The sequence below is a fragment of the Takifugu flavidus genome, chromosome 9 (assembly GCF_003711565.1).
Source record: "Takifugu flavidus isolate HTHZ2018 chromosome 9, ASM371156v2, whole genome shotgun sequence".
Classification (NCBI taxonomy): domain Eukaryota; kingdom Metazoa; phylum Chordata; class Actinopteri; order Tetraodontiformes; family Tetraodontidae; genus Takifugu; species Takifugu flavidus.
The window spans coordinates 7,989,728-8,006,010 of NC_079528.1; the positions used below are offsets into that span (position 1 = coordinate 7,989,728).

At 52.5% G+C, this 16,283-nt stretch overlaps 2 protein-coding genes across 2 annotated transcripts; one reads left to right on the forward strand and one right to left on the reverse strand.

Annotated features, from left to right (window-relative positions):
* The first annotated feature begins 207 nt into the window (after positions 1 to 207).
* Positions 208 to 2,348, forward strand: arl9 (ADP-ribosylation factor-like 9). The gene is made up of 4 exons (XM_057043536.1): positions 208 to 573; positions 689 to 866; positions 953 to 1,128; positions 1,289 to 2,348. Exons 1-4 carry the CDS (start codon positions 343 to 345, stop codon positions 1,463 to 1,465), a joined length of 762 nt encoding a protein of 253 aa, XP_056899516.1. The 5' UTR covers positions 208 to 342; the 3' UTR covers positions 1,466 to 2,348.
* A 5,985-nt stretch (positions 2,349 to 8,333) lies between these two features.
* On the reverse strand, positions 8,334 to 11,673 carry hopx (HOP homeobox). Its single transcript, XM_057043559.1, has 2 exons — positions 11,352 to 11,673; positions 8,334 to 8,598 (listed from the first exon to the last, which is right to left on the reverse strand). The coding sequence occupies exons 1-2, from the start codon at positions 11,499 to 11,501 to the stop codon at positions 8,521 to 8,523; spliced, it is 228 nt and encodes a 75-aa protein (XP_056899539.1). The 5' UTR covers positions 11,502 to 11,673; the 3' UTR covers positions 8,334 to 8,520.
* Positions 11,674 to 16,283: the final 4,610 nt, after the last annotated feature.

Genomic DNA, 16,283 nt, shown 5'->3' on the forward strand with positions numbered 1-16,283 from the left:
AACCGTAACAATGCAAGGAAATATTTTTTTAAAAAAACAGAATTTCGGGGGACAATTATCATAAACCTAAGTTTGAAGGCAACATTTAAAACGTTTAAAATTCCATATAAAATGCAATTTAAGATTTTTTTAAACGCTTCGTCGCAGTGGCGCCACCTTGTGGTGGAGATCTAAAGCACAACAACAAATCTACGACCGGAAGTGTGACTCGGCGAACTTCCTGTCAGGTAATCCACTTGTTGAAGCGCACGAAGTGGGTGGAACTTCAACAGAATCCAGGCTATGTGAGTTAAAACCGGTCATTAAATCCTCAGTTTGGAAGCAGAACCGAACGCGAGCGCCATGTTCGGTCTGAAAGGAGCGGGTCTGGCCGGAGCCACCGTCGCTCTCGCGGGGGGAGTCGCCTATCTCGTCTGGGTCTACGCGACGTCTTCCCGGGGGAGGAGGGCGGTAAAACAGCCGGGGGGAGGAGGTGAAAGACCCAGAAGGAAAGGAGAGAGGAAGGAAGGAGAGGAGCCGCTCGTTGCCGCCGCTGCGGCACCTGTTGCCGCTTCAGCCCCGGAAAGCTCGGAGGTGAGACGGCGTCCGGAACCCGTGCACGACCTTTCAAAAGAACCGTTAAATCTGTTCGTTCTGCAGCGATTTAAGGAGGGGTTTTTCATCCGTTTTGTTCTTGCCTACGCTTTAGTCCAGACCCCTGAACTCATCTGCGACCCAGGTCCTGGTTCTGGGTCTGGATGGAGCCGGAAAAACCAGCCTGTTGCGCTACTGGTCCACCGGCAGCCTGGAGCAGGACGTCCATCCGAGCGAGGGCTTCAACGCCGTCTCCATCAACAGAGACGACGTCCACGTGGAGTTCCTGGAAAGTGAGCCAGGGACTTTGTGTTTGGATCAGAACCAGAGCAGGGTGTGTGTTTGACATCAGAAGTCACGTGACTCTTGTGTTCTTCAGTTGGAGGTAGAGAGGACCTGCGGCCCTACTGGCGGATGTACATGCCCAGGGCTCTGATGCTGGTGTTTGTGGTGGACGCCTCCCGCCCGCAGCTCTTCCCCGTCGCCAAGCAACACCTACACGAGCTGCTGGCGTCCGACCCCCGCCTGCCTTTAATGGTTCTGGCCAACAAACAGGTGAGCGTGACAGGGAACCACTCCATTCAGTCCGTTCAGCCTCCGTTTGTCTCGTGTGGAGATGAACGACGGTGAAATAACGTTTCCAGGAAGCAGGAAGCTCCGCGCTGCTCCCGAGTCACTCAAACACATCTTGTCTGTCTTGTCGCGCCTCTTTCAGGACCTCCCGGGGGCCTCCGGCATCACCGACCTCCACGACGCTCTCGGTCTGTCGGAGGTCGGGGAGCGCAGGTTGTTCCTCATCGGCACCCACGCCAAAAAGGGCCAAGCGGAGCCCGGCTCAGGCACGCGGGACGCCTGGGATCTGATCATCCAGCTGGTTGGGGACGCCAGATAATTCCCGTCTTTGCTCTCCGGTCACGCGTTCACTTGATTCTTTTTTTTTTTCTTCACTAAACTGGTGCCTACGGGAAGATGAACCCGCCTGTTTTCACAATTTCTCTCCACCAAAGAGTTCTTTGTTTTCCTTCCCTCCGTGTGTTCCGCTTCAACGTGTCTGTTACTGTATCTTGACGTAGAGCCGGTCCTGGTAGTCCGGCCAGGTTTCCTCTTGTACCAGGCAGACCAAGGACCTGGGACCCAGGGGAAACCGGCTGTCTGGTGAGACAGAACACCCGGTTCGGTGTGGGACCGGGTCACGGCTTCGCTTCAGACTGATTCAGGTCACCTCAGTTCACAGAAAAGTCTCTTAGAAGAGATTTTTGAGTCCCAGGAGATGTCAGATCTTCCCTAAATGTTGGACTGTGATTTTTCCTGAGGAATTGAAGCCACCTGAGACCTTTTGGTGCATTTTTGTCCCTAAAGTCCAAAGAAAAGCTGCAGATTCAGGTCAGTGGTGCCTTTGAAGGACACCTCCTCTCCTAATCTTTATTCCTAATCAGGGTCATGGAGCGTGCTGGACACCTTCCCAGTACTTGAACTGGTCTGGTCCGGAATAAACCACTCCCGACATTTCAGTTCCCGAAAGTTCAACATCTGAATTTTAGCTGTGAAACTGTTTTGAGGGTTTTTTTGTGTTTGTTTGTTTGTTTGTTTGCACTTAAATACGGAGCCTAAAATGGGAATTTACTTCCAATCAAAGGGAAACCTGTCGGCCTTTCCTCGATGTCCCTTTTGATGTTTGCACACCGTCTTTTATTTCATCTTAATTCCAGCTGTTTGAAAAAGCACATTTTACCAGGTGTGTTGTTTTCTTAATAAAAATGTCCCACCTGGTTGAACCCGCGTGTGTTTGTGTTGTTGTGCACCAACGTCACATCTTCAGGCCGCCACAGAACTTTCAGATCCGATCCCCAAGTTTTCCTGCTGACCTTCGAGTCCAGTTTCAGGGAGTCGCTAAGGCCTCCGTCTCCATAGCAACAGCCGGAGGTTACTGTGACACTCAGCAGGGGAGCCAGGAAACACGCGGGAAAACAAGGTAAACTCTGGGGTTTTGTGCCTTTAATGGCTTTTGATCTACTTCTCAATGCAACCTAATGGTTTTTGCTGATGCGTGCAGGGGTTCGGTCCAGATTTGGTCCATCAAATAGGTGAAATAACTTTATTTGAAAGAAAGTGCCGGGACCCGCTCGCGATCTTCGATGTTTCTATGCAGCGCGTGCGCAGCAGGGGGCGCTGTGGGGTTTGATGAGAGGTGAAATAAAGGCCGAGTTCTGCCCCAACACGCAAGAAGTCGATTCTTTTGTCAGAATAATGATGAATTATTTGAATTTCTTCAGTCTGAGCCTAAATATGATGTATTGAACAGCTGCACATCTGCATAGAAACGACAAACAACGTGTTTTTATTCAGGAATCAAAGTAATTGGCGCCTAATCTACAATGTTGATATCGGTTACGCGCCCTTAACGTTTCAAAATTCTTTACTCAGGGGGGTCCAGACCCAAGACCCAGTCCCCCAGGTTTGAATCCAGCCGGGTTTTCCGTCCTACCAGGCCAACTGAGGGAGGTGGGATCCAGGTGAAAGCGCGGTCGGCCTGTTAGGACGGAAAACCCGGCTGGACTTTGTCCTGGAGAACTGGGTCTTGGGTCTGGATCTGCATAAGACTCAGTTTCTTGCCAGAATCTTGGATCTGGCACAGCACAAACCCTCTGGGACAGAGGGTGAGGAGAACCCTTCCAGCTTCTCCAAACATCTGCTCGGGTCTCCTCCAGGTAACCGGAGCTTCTCTCATCACTGGTGATGTTCCATCAAACACAAGAGTTCTGACCTTCGTGTTCTGCTGGGCCCAACATCGAGCTGCTGCGTGCGAGTGCTGCGCTGGCCTGATGCCACAGCTGGAACCTTCATTTTAATGTTGTTTTCCCAGACAGGAAGTGCAGCTCTCGCAGCAAATAACCGTCATTCAGTGTAACTGGAGACGACGCCAGTCTGCTGCGAGGACGCGCGGTTTGTTAGCTAAATATTCAGCTGTGAGATCAATGTAATCTGCTGCTGTCTAATTACATCCTGCTGGGGTCTGTTAGTGGCTTTATAATCTACTTATGGGGACCGGCGGCTTCTGCTGTGCATCTTTACGCAAAATATCCAAAGCAAAGTTCAGAGGAACTCTGGACAGCAGAGCAGTAAAGCAGAACTCGTACAGTAGGTTAGAAATGTTGCGCTACAAATGCTGCCTGAATGCAGCTGGGCATTTCAAAATAAAAGCATGATCGAATCGCTTGAGCTTAAAAAGCCACAGAACGTCTCCATGGTTACCTTCTCTAATCTTGGCAATGCTGGGTGTCCTTTTATTAGTATTATTACAGCATTTCCTGAGCTTATTTTTGATAAATAAACACGTTCCTTAACTATTTTCTTCCATATTTCCTCTGAAGACATAAACAATGGGTTGAAGTCAGACATCTTGGAGCAGCTGACCTATTTTAGTCTTGAGTGGGACACTGAACTGTTTTGGTGCTCCTGCACAGTTTTCCACTCATCTATTGTTTACACTCACCCCTCTTCCTCCCCTCTTCCTCCCCTCTTCCTCCTCCTCCCTCGTCAAGACATTCTGTGACGCTCATAATGCTTTTAAAAATGACTTCCATTTTCCTGCAGGAAAGACAAGGAGGAGGCTTTCTACAGGGAGACCCAGCGTTCCTCCTCCGAGGGGGGGGGGTCATTGTCCGACTGTCAGCACCCAAAATCAGGAGCATCCAGGAAGTCGGGTAAAAGCCTGTGAGTGAATTCACCAGTTTCAGCTGCAGCAAAGCAACTTAACTGTGGAGGAACTGGTTTCAACGCTTCTAATCAGGTTTCACTTATTTTAAAATAAATGTGCTTAACAGCGCCGCCTCGTGGAGATTCATGGAAGCACACATGCAAAAAAAACGTGCCCATTGAGGGTCTCGTTATTTGCTGAATATTCGTATTTTTTAAGAAAACACACGCAGAGTCGCCCATTCCTGCTTAAAAATGCGCCGGCAGGAGCTGACGCAGGAACATCTGGAAGGTTCTTTCTGCAGGCCGCTCTGATCTGATGCACGATCTAAAGTGTCGTAGATAAATACATGAAAGCTGACTCCTCTCCGCTGGGCCAGGAAACCCACGTCGAGACGTCCGAAGCTGTTGTCAGACTGTGGCGGAGCGACGCGCAGAGACAATGGAGCCCATTGTCCAGAGGTCACGACCCCGGGGACGCAGACAGCCGCAGAAGTCTTTTTTAAACTTGAGGACAGGCTGGCGAAGGCAAACATCAAAGAAACGTGTCAAAACGGAAAAAAGGGATCACATTTCTCCACCTGACGTGAGGAACAAAGGTGCTTTCCAGGAGTTTATGTTCAGCTGAATTAGGTCCTGCTGTCAGACCTGCAGCACCTCCGGGTTCTGGAGGGAGACCCAGTGTGGTCACAGCGCCAATGGAGCAGCTCTCCAAACCCAAACGGACCCACCCGGGCTTCCAGAGCAACAGACAGGTTGGATCAAAGGAGATTTGGCTCAGTTAAAATGTAAAATAATGACAATGTGTTTCCAGATTCACAAGAAATTCTTGAAACAACAGTAAACACGGAGCAAATGAATAAATCACTTCCAACCCGCTCCTCGCATGACGCTACTTCCTGTTTTATTTTGTAGTTGTACATCACTTCCTGTCTGTCATTTTCCACCCTGATTACTTTCACCTGCCTCTTCAGAGACGGATGTGTTTCATGTTTCAGGTGTTTCGTGTTTCCGGTGTTTCTGGGTGTTTTCAAATGAATAAATCACTTCCTGAAAAGACTTTTTTTTTTCTTTTCGTCTTTTAGTTGCAGCCTGTTTAGATTTGTTGGATTGTTTACATAGTTCAGACTGTTTGCTCCTCTTCGCGCGCACACACCACACACACACACACCAAATCTTACATTTGATCATTAAGGAAAACTCTCAGACACATCTCAAGTTTGTTTGTTTCAACTCAGTTTGTCTTTATCCATGTTCAGATCCTCCCTTCCTCTCCTCTCCCCTCTCTCCTCTCCCCTCCTCCTCCTCTCCTCCTCCCCTCTCTCCTCTTTTTCCTCCTCTCCCTTCCTCTCCTCTCCTCTCTTTTCCTCCTTTCCTCCTCCTCTCCTCTCTTTTTCTCCTCTCCTCCTCTCCTCTCTTCCTCTCCTCTCCTCCTCTCCTCCTCTCCTCTCCCCTCCTCTCCTCTCCTCCTCTACTCCTTCCCTCCTCTCCTCCTCTCCTCTCCCCTCCTCCCCTCTCTCCTCTTTTTCCTCCTCTCCCTTCCTCTCCTCTCCTCCTCCTCTTCCTCTCCTCTCCCCTCTTCTCCTCTCCCCTCCTCTCCTCTCCCCTCCTCTCCTCCTCCCCTCCCCTCCTCCTCCCCTCCCACTCTAAACATCTACCTACGACCCTGCAGACCCTCCCATCCTTCGTCTCCGCCCCACCAGGACTTCGATCTCACGACTCCTCGGGCTGAAGCAGGACGCCGCCCGTCGCCCGCTCGAGCCGCCCGAGGACGCCATCTGGACGGTAACGCTCGTATTCATCCACCTCTTCCTATAAAACCTTTATTTGCATCCGGCTGAAGAGCAGGAAGATCCGCCTCGATGCTCCTGGGAGATAAACGAGTGAATATTTGATCTGAGACGTGTGATTTGTTGGTTTTAATGACGTGAACTCTCAGGTCTCCAGAACCACCGTCAGACCCAAGCAACCCTGCCGGGGCCACCGTCCACCACGGCAACCAGAGTGGCCCAGGACAGCCGGTCCGTTGCCACGGCAGCCAGGTCAGTGGTCAACCTGACGACCATGAGGTAGGAGGTCAAGCTTCAAGCACAGGTCAGAAGCAAACGTGTCACATGATCCTGACCTTCGCTCGTGGTCGCTGCTGCTGTTTTCACACCTTCTGTCGCGGTTCTGACTGGTGCTGCTGGACCCAGCTGGACCCTCACAGGTCCCAACGGGCCGTGTTTACGCCTGCTGCTGTGGGAGCGCCCACGTGGTTCCACTTCCTGGCTAAATGGCCCAAATCAGCAGAACCAGACGAGCACAGACTCTCAACCCTTTTTGACTGCAGCTAACGCTAAGCTAGCATGGTCCCCAGGGGTCAAAGGTCAGCCCCACAGAATCAGAACCTCCTCAGAGTTTCCTGTCAGTGTCGTGTTGTGACGTTCTTCTGGGCCTGGGGGTGCCGGAGCGGTCCGTGCACGTCCAGACGTCCTGTTCGTGTCTGCCCCAGTCCAAGTTCAGCTTCAGTGAGGCTGAAAGGAATTCTGGAGCCGAGGTTCTGATCGGATCAGCGCCACAGAAGTCAGGTGACTGCGAGCGATTCTGGCAGCCTGTAAATGGCAGATTCTTCCCGGGCCTGCAGAACCTCTCCTAGCGACACGCTAATGAGGCTCCATTCAGATTCTGCTCACAGTCCCACTCTTATGGAAGAGCCTCGTTCAGCGGAGAACGCGGATTCAGGCTCGCTGGACTTCCTGCCTCTGATCCACTTTCACAGGGAAGAACGGGAAAAACACGATTGGTCCTGGGAAAACACGCAACTTCCTGCGTGACGGAAGCGTTCCGGGTTGGTCCATCCTGACCAAAGTGTTCGCGTTCGCTCCTAATTCCTAATTCGGCACCTGTTTCCCAGGCTGGATCCCACTTTTTAACGTCTGTTTGCTGCATTTTTTCCTGGTGCCAAAACGTTCTGGAACGTTCCCGTCTGGATTCCGTGTCTGATATCCAGACGGTCAGATCATCGTTCCGGCTTTAGGAGCACATTTGTAGCATAAACAAATATGTTGCTCTTCCTGTCAAGGAGGGGAAAACACCCCCAGGCTCAGGAAGTGTGTGTGTGTGTGTGTGTGTGTGTGTGTGTGTGTGTGTGTGTGTGTGTGTGTGTGTGTGTGTGTAAGTAAACACAGCAGCCGTGTGCTTTATGAGCGGCTGAATTACCTGTCGGCTCTGCGCTGGTTTCTGTCCGCACGTTCCTCACAGAGCGTTTTGGCAGGAAAACCGTTTTTCCTTTCCCACCTTCTGCTCACAGGAGTTCCCTTTCTGACCAGACGCCCCCCTCGCTTCAGCTAGCACGTTCAGAAATGAAGAAATGAAAACGCACGTTTGTTTTCGAGGCCGCGTCGAAGGTGGCTTTTATTTTGAAAGGCTGCTGCCTTCCTGTCACCCAGGAGGCCCCTCGGGTCAACCAGCAGGTCACAAAAGAGACTCCTGTGCAGCTTTAGAACCAGATGAATGCCAGACTTCCAGCTTTTACTCTGTGCCGAGATCAACGGGCCAAACTGGGACAATGTGATGACGCCACCTGTCATTTGTTTGGCCCGTGGTTCTGTTCTGTCAGCCCCCCCCCCCCGTCCAACCCCCCCCACTCTACAGGACATGTTCCCCATTTGTCTCTGCGGCTGATTCCAGCAGCATCGACTGTGTTTTCAGCGTTTCCTTACGTCTTTTATGGTGCCGCTTCCTGCTGACACGTTTGTGTAAACAAGGCTGAAAACGTCACCCCCCCCCCCGTCCCCCGCGTCCCCCCCCGCGTCCCCTCAGTCGTGTCCAAAGTGCCACACATTTGAATAGAAGGCACTGTGATTAAGGAGTGGACCTGCTGTTAGCTTAGCCTCTGTCCCACATAACAGGACCGACCTCTGAGAAAGCCTGTAGCAACACGAGCTAACCCATCGCTAGTTTTTTCCAGGCTCCATTAACCCACACCCAAAAAAAGAGTAATGAGCTACAGTTGAGACACGAGCTGGCTACGCTAGCGCCAGAAGGCTACATCAGAAATAGAGTGAAAAGTTTGATGTGGATTCAGTTAAACTTAAGTTATACTTTTATTGCAAACACATTTGCTATAGAGGCAACAACAAACACCTTCACATTAGGACAGTCAGTTAAAATAGCTTCATAGATACAACAGAGATGTACACGGGATGGGGGGGGGGGGGTTATCCAGGAGAAGCCAGGTCCATACGGGGGTCCAGCAGGCGTCCGGCCTCAGTCCAGCACAGATCCCAGTTTGGCCGGAAGGCCCTCCGCCTGCCTCCACTGGGCGTTGCGCAGCTTGAACCATTCCTGGAGGCGGAGAACGGAGGCGTTAAAAACGGGTTTGTCAGCCTGAAACGTGAGCGCGATGAGGTAACGTAGCATCCTGAATGACAAGAATCCTCCGGAGAAGGTTTCTCAAGAACTAAACATCGGGTTTCTTACGGCGTTGCTCTCGTTCCCGGGAACTGGTCGCGTTTCCGAAGACAACAGCCGTTAAACAATCCCGCGTTGGGAACCTCCTCCGCCTGCTTACGCCATCATCACCAGCATTAAGTGCAAATGAGGCCGTGCTTTGCGTGTTAGCAATGCTAACTGAGCATGTTAGCCGTCAAGTGTTCAAAGGCCGACGTGCACTGAAACACTGGATTTGCGACACGCCAACATTTAGCATGCTATCATCGACGTCAGCTCACGTTTAGCTTATTAGCATGTCTGTGATTATCATTTTGCCCGATGAAAAGAGAAAATATTTGGCTGAAAGTTTCCAGGAAACCACAACAGACCAAAGTTTCCAGCGCAGAAACGAACTGGGCCCGTTTCTGTGGATCCGGTCCTTCGCCAGCGGCACCGGAAACTGACCACGCCATGACCACACCGTGCTCCTTGACACGCGCCCGGGACCCGACGCTGTTTTTCTACTTCCTGTTGCCAGGGGTTTCAAAACAACGCTGACATCAGCGCGCTAGCGGCGCGGGGGCACGAGGGATTCCGGAGAACAGTGTGGATAACGCGCTCCTGGCAGGAGCCGCCGCTGCTACACATGAGATTCCCATTTGCAGCCCTCTGGCTTTCCAACGGTAGATTAAATCAAGTCAGGAACGGGCTGCTCCGGGATCTGGGACGCCAGGCGGGCTGGACTCAAGGACGAGTCCCTCTGAAGTCTTTCTAACACCCCTCGCGCACGTGTTGGGCTGCCACAGCGGCACATTTACACTCCTCCTCCCAGCACAATGGGACTTGTGTCTTTTTCCTCTTTGACCGGATTACGTAAAGAGGGTCTTTGACTCGCTGCTTTCATCCCAGCGACGGCAAATAAACGGCGTTTGAGAGGAGCCCAGACGTGCTGCGGGGAGTCAGAGGTCCATTGTGACGGCTGCCAATGTGAAACAGGGAGCGGCAGCCGGGGCGTCGCTGCTCTAACCGGGGCTTTTGTTGGTAGATCCAAAACGCCAAGGTGGCGAGGCACCGGGACCTTTTCGTTTATGTCCTCCCCGGGACCAGAGTTCCTGTACCGGGACGGCTTGTTCCACCTTTTGTGGATCGAACATCAAACATTTTATGGAAATCTGGCCTCTTTTCCAGGGGCTCGGGAAGCTGGGGGACATGTGGGGGGGGGGCACGAGGGCTCGCGTTAGCATCGGTAGCTACATCAAATTTGCAACGAGGAAGAACGTCTTCCAGGAGGGGTTTTACGTCATTATCAGCGCAGCCAACAGGGGGCGTTTGTGCCCAAACATCATTCCTTCAGCACCAGTGGCGATTTGACCTTTAACCTGTCGTCTCAGGAGGGACCCGGCCTGCAGGGCCGGCCCCAGGAGGGGAAGTGAACGGGCAGAATTTACATGCTGGCTGGGGCCTCCGGCTGAATTTGACTCTCAAATCTTCATCGGAACGCAGAAAATCAGCCTTCAGTCCTGAAGTGAAGCCTGGACCTGAAGCTGTGGGAGTGACTCAACCTGCATAGCTTCAGCGTGAGCGAGGGGTCGCTTATCTGCAGCTCTGAGGCTTCACATCTGCCCCCCCCCCCCCCACAAACTGCCCCAGCAGCTGTCTGCAAAGCACCACCTGATTCTCCCGTTTCTGTCGGGGAGGTTTAGAAAGGTTTAGAAAGGTTTCTAAAGGCAAATGTCTGCACAGATAACAGGAGCACAACGAAAAATTCAGGTGTTTGTGTCTTTAAAAAAAAAACCCGACTTTGTTTCATACTGAAAAACTGTTTTCAGGGGAGAGAATTCAAACTTTCTCTGCTCGTGTGGGGAAATCTGACGCTTCTGCTGGGGCGGAGCCAGGTTTAAGGGGCGGGGCTCAACGTCCCGCGGGGGGAAAAAACTAAACACCCTCAAAAAGTGACAATAACGAGCGTGACTGCAGTTTTCCTCATCCAGGCCACGTGACTCTTTCTAAATTTCCCATCCGCAGGAGCGTCGGGATGTGCTCCAGCCGGGAGGCAGCTGTCAGAGGGCGCCCGCTCCACAGGTGACGTCGCCCGCTCCACAGGTGACGTCGCCCGCTCCACCGGTGACGTCACGCATACAGGTGACTTACTGCGACACACTTGGAAACATTTTCAGTCCCCACAGGCGAATCCGCACATTTACCCTGGAGCCGAGGCGGTTTTTCTGTTGGATGCGATCCTAATCTGGTATTTCACGGTGCACGTCCCGGCGTGCGTCGCGCTTTAGTGGCCCGTGAGCTCCACTTCGGGTCAACCTTCATGGTCCCACTGTGGTCCCGTCTCAGGGGGTCCACAGTGGCCCCCCTGAGACGGGTCCACAGTGGCCCCTCTTAGACGGGACCACAGTGGCCCCGCTGAGACGGGACCACAGTGGCCCCTCTGAGACGGGTCCACACTGGCCCCCCTGAGACGGGACCACAGTGGTCCGACGGGAAACTTCTAACACTCAGTGAGCTGCGTCGTTGCGCGAGCGGAGTTAAACGACTGGCGCGGGCGCGGGAAACGCACGCACCCGCTCCCGAGTTCTGTGACGTTAAAGCGGTCTGTTCCTCCGCACCAGCCCTCGTGTGTCCCGCTCCTGCGCGTGTGTGTCTCGGGTACTCACGAGGGTCTCCTCCTCTGTCAGTCCGCACTCTGCCGCGATCAGCATGAGCGTCATCCCTTCCGGATGCTTGCTGATCTTATTAAAATTTTCCTCCAGCACCGCGATCTGCTCCTTCGACAGATTCTGGTACTCCAGCGTCTTTGAAGCCATGTCCGCAACTTCCTTCTGGTCCGTTCTGGGTGGAAACTTTGGGCGCGGGTCGGAGCGGCGGCGGCGCGGTGCGGTGCGGTGCGGTGCGGTGCGCACAGGACGCGGCTGAAGCAGCTCTGCGGGACTGGGAGGGCTGGGAGAGCTGGGACGGAGGCTGTGCCCGTGTGTGGGTGGGCGTGTGCGCGTGGAGGTTTTACTTCTGTCAACACGGATACGTCACGAACGCAGCTCTCCTCCAATCAGAGCGCCGCCGAACATCTGCGCCTTTACTAGAACCCGGGACGCCCCCCCCCCCCCCCCCCCCCCCGCACATGTCCACCCAGTCCTTTCTCTAAAAACGAACCCTAAAACTCTCGGTTCCTCCAGAGATTTTGGGCGATTAAAAAGCCAGAAAACATGAGAGAATTGTAATTAATACGGGACGCAAAAGAAAACAAACTCAAACGGGAACGAAGGCGAATAATCGACGAGACTTTAACGATATTTACTTTAGAAGAGTGAAGAGGGTCGGGTTGGGGTTGGACAAAGGTGTGTGTGCGTGTGAGCGTGTGTGTGCGTGTGTGTGTGTGAGCGTGTATGTGTGTGAGCGTGAGCGTGTGTGTGTGTGTGTTCAGAAATCTTACGTAATCAACTGTGGTTTATTATTAATAGAGGAGCCGTTTGGCTCATTAAAACATCTGCACCGAATAGAAGCTTTAATTTCATCCTTTAAAGCAGCAGGTTCCGCCTTAATTTTAGCTGCTCTTGTTTTCATCTGGTCCTCAGCCTGGACAGACGGACAGGATATTGTCTTCGGCAGCAGCATGTTGACTTTGACATGTAAAAACACAAAATAAGGGTGCTGAAAACACACGTTGCTATTTTTGGCTCTTGATTGGACCATAATTATGTGTTGCTCCCACTGGCTGCAAAGCATGCTGGGGGATTTCCTCTTGTCTGGATCTGAGTGATAAATAAAGTCTAACCTGGAGCGTGAACATGTGACCCAGCCAGAAGCTGCACAGCTGCTCCGAGGCTTCAGTTTAGGGTTCAAGGGGAAAGAAGAGTTTCACCATAAATCCTGGAAACATGTTTGAGTCCAACTCTTCATCAGCCTCTCGTAGAGACGCCTGAAAGTAAAGTTACGCCGTCTTTCTTCTTGTGAAATTATCTAATCTGGCTGATTAGTTGGCTTAGGTTTAGTTTATGACGGACGTCTGTGTAGCGCAGAGGGAAACGTCTCGTTCTGTCCCGTCCTCTGATTGGCTGCCGCTGATTGTCCAGCTCGGACGTTATCAGGCTGCTCCAAAGGTCGCCATCATAAAGCCAATATTCCGCTGTTTGCAGAAGTCATTGAGAATGACCTCCGCCCTCTGACGTTAGCGCGTAGCTTAGCCGCCATCTCCTCAGACGGCCCTGTTGGTGTCCTCAGACCCGCTGCAGAGGGGAACGCTCCGACCACCTGAAACGTTCCCTCTCCCTTTGTTACGTGCGGGAACGGTGGTTCCACCACCCAAATTGATAAGTGAACATGTCTCATGTCTCATGTCTGCCCGCAGCGAGGAGGGCGGGGCCTGTTTCCCAAGACCATGTAATGTTGAACCTGAGTAATACGTGATTCCAAATAAAAAATTTGCAGGCGGTTACATCATGCCTGTGGCGGTGGAGGACTAGAGCGGCGCCCCTGGTGGCCAAACCTGATGTCAGACCTGCCTTTTTTTCCATCAGGACGTCATTGCTGTGGAGGGGCGGGGAGGCGACCGTCGGGGAACCCCGAGGTGATCTCACCGCCAAGAGTTTGAGTCACGAGGATGCCGCAGTGAGACACGGGTAACGTCACGGTAGGTGGAACGCCAGCGTGTGCTGAAGTGATGTTTCCACAGGTAATTACAGGTGTGAGGTGACGGCGTCTCATCGCTGCTGCTCCCGTCAGTCCTGAGAGTCGGGCGACCCGGGTGCCCCAGGGGCAGATGTGTTGGGTCCTGGGTCACAGACCGATGTCGCGGCGTCACTCAGACTCACCGTAACCTCTATGAGCTACCGTCTCCCGATGATCCGGATCGGGACTCTTTCACGTTAGGTTCTGTTTTTGTTGGACTCATTTTTTTTTAGTGGTGTTTCAGCCCGTGGGGGGGGGATGCTAAAGCTGTCGAGTGTGCAGAGATGACCCGAGTCCTTGACTTGGTTGCTCTTCATCCGGTCTTGTTTGGGCAGAGAGATATGCAGGGAATCATCCCAAGAATCACAGAAACGGGAGTGAATACCATCAGAAGTGTATAAATAGGCCCTCCCTGGTGGAGGAGGGTGTTCAGGAGAGGGAGCGCAGAAGAAAATCCCAAACAAACAGAGGTCTGTGTTCAGAGAACGGCCTCACGAGACAGTAAATCCACCAAGAATCAGATGTGCACAGACGGATATTAATATCTCGCACGTCTGTGGGAACAACCTCCGGCCGCTGCAGATGACTTCACAGATGCTTGTTTTCATTAGAGGGAGGTCGCAGGGGTTAAAGGTCATTATTGGCAGCAGATGGTGGTTCCAGAAACACCTGGGGCGAAGGGCTCGAGTCCCAGAGCTGCCCTGAGACCAGCAGCCCAGCGGCTGCCTGTACAGTAAGGTCAAACCGGTTCGACCTTGAGAGCCAGACCTCGAGCCAGAAGAGACCAACAGACAACTTGGGGTATTTTGAACTACAACTGACCCCCAACAACTGGGAGTTGGTGCTGCTGTTCCTGTAATGATCTTATACCAGATGGTTCTGATCCACCTTTGGTCCTCAGGACGGTCACAAAGCTGTCGAATTCTTCGGTGTGTCAAAGTGTTGCGAAATGACAGAAAGTTCAGGCCCATTAATCAGGCTTAAGGTTTGCACAAAAGATCCCACAAGTGGATCTATGCTGAGAACCTCCCGACCAGGAAGGAGCTCTTTCTTGTACTTCAAGTGGAATCCACTTGTCAACCTGCAGAATTTTCCCCTTGTGCTCCTCCACGCCGGCTCGCTGGAGACATTTCAAACCCGCCAGAAGGGGAAGCTGAGACCTGACGGCAGGAAACGCTGCGGACGGCCGCTATAAAGACAGGATCTCTTACGTAACTGGGTGGATTTACGCTTTCCACATCAAACACAGGGGCCCTCCGTGGGTACCGGGCTCCTCTGAAGAAGCCTGGTGCCAAACGCAACAGTTCGGAAGAAGGAGACGTGATCTTTTCAAGTTCAGCTGAAGTTTAAATCATGAATATTCCTGCAGAGATTCGTCCGTCCGTCCGTCTGTGGGTTATTCTGTCTCCCTTCTAGCTGTTTATGTCTCAGTTGGCTGCAGGATCTAGCTGTGTGAGGAGGTCGGAACCGGGCTATGGAGAGGTCACATGGTCTCATCGGTGTTCTCCAGACCGGTTCACCACCTCCTGACATCTGAAAAGCTCCGTCAGGAGATGGAGGCTGGCAGCGCAGGGCCGGCGTGTTGCTGCGTCCAAGCTGAACAAACAGGGGGGGGGGGTTTGTTTGTCGCCGGGCGTTTAAAGAGGAGCCGAGGCTCCGACAGACACCCGTCAGGAGAGCAGGATGCAGCTCTGCTCCGAGGAGACAAAACACGCCGACCACGTCTGATTAAACGCCTTTTCTGCTGCTCCTCAGAACCCTGCTGGAGAATCCAGACTGGCTGATTAAAAACAAGGCACATGTGGTTCCTCTCTGGCCCCAGGCGGGAATATTTCCCCTCCGTAACGACAGAAGATTTTTCTCTCCATGGATGACGAGTATCTGAACTATATCCGCTACAACAATACCCCATTGTTAGCCGGCAGGACAAACGCAGAAAGGGCTTTTGATTGAAGCCAAGAGACTCCCAGAGAGACTCCCACAGACTCCCAGATAACCTCAGAGAGCTCCAGACGTGACCGAGCACCTCAGGAGGTGAAGAGGATGATTGGGCAGATAAGACTCCTGGAAAAATGTTCCAACGGCTGTGGAATCTCTTTAAAGAAAAGCGTTCCCACTAAATAAATGGAGCTTTTCATTGGGGGTGAATCAATATACCGCCACCTGGTGGCCAATACTGCCACCAGAAACTGAAGAATGTGGATAACTTGGTTGTGGCCGAGGAGCTGGGTGTGTTGGCTTGTTTGTTACCCACGTTAACAGGCCGAACTGGTTCGGAGTGTTGACGAAGGGCGGGAAAAAGCTCCATGGTGGCACGTGGGTGAGAGCACGAGCACAAATCACATCGCATCAGCTGACTTTGACGTCTGTTAGAAGAGTGAGAGTTGTCCTGCTGGGCTTGAGCCCCCTCCTGGGGCTGTGGCCATGGTTCAGACGGTTATTAACACTCGTTCCCTTCTGCCAAGCAGCGGAGTGTTTGAGGTCTGGAGCTGTTTATCAGGGCAGAGACGGCGGTCACGCCACGTGGGAACCAGACATGTCTGCAAATGGAGCAGAGAGCAGTTGGGTGGCTGCTGGTGATTATCTTCACTTCTGTTGGCGAAAACAAGACGACGCTGTTCGGTTTCTGGGGTTCCGGTGGGATCTGCGCCACGGCGCGACCTCACTGGACCCGAAGCGTTTCTGAAGCGCCGCGCCGGGGAGCAAGATCACAAAATCACGCGAGAACTGCCACAAACTCCCGCGAGATCACGCGTTAAAAAAGGGGCGCTGGAATGATTATTTGTGGTTGAGCTCAACGTTCAAGTTCGTACCGCGTCTTCTTGTTTCCGTTTGAATCTTTTCTGGAAGGACGCGTTGAGTCAAACATTCCCACTTTCCTCGTCTGTCTTTCCCCAACCATTTTACAACTTATGTAACGTGAT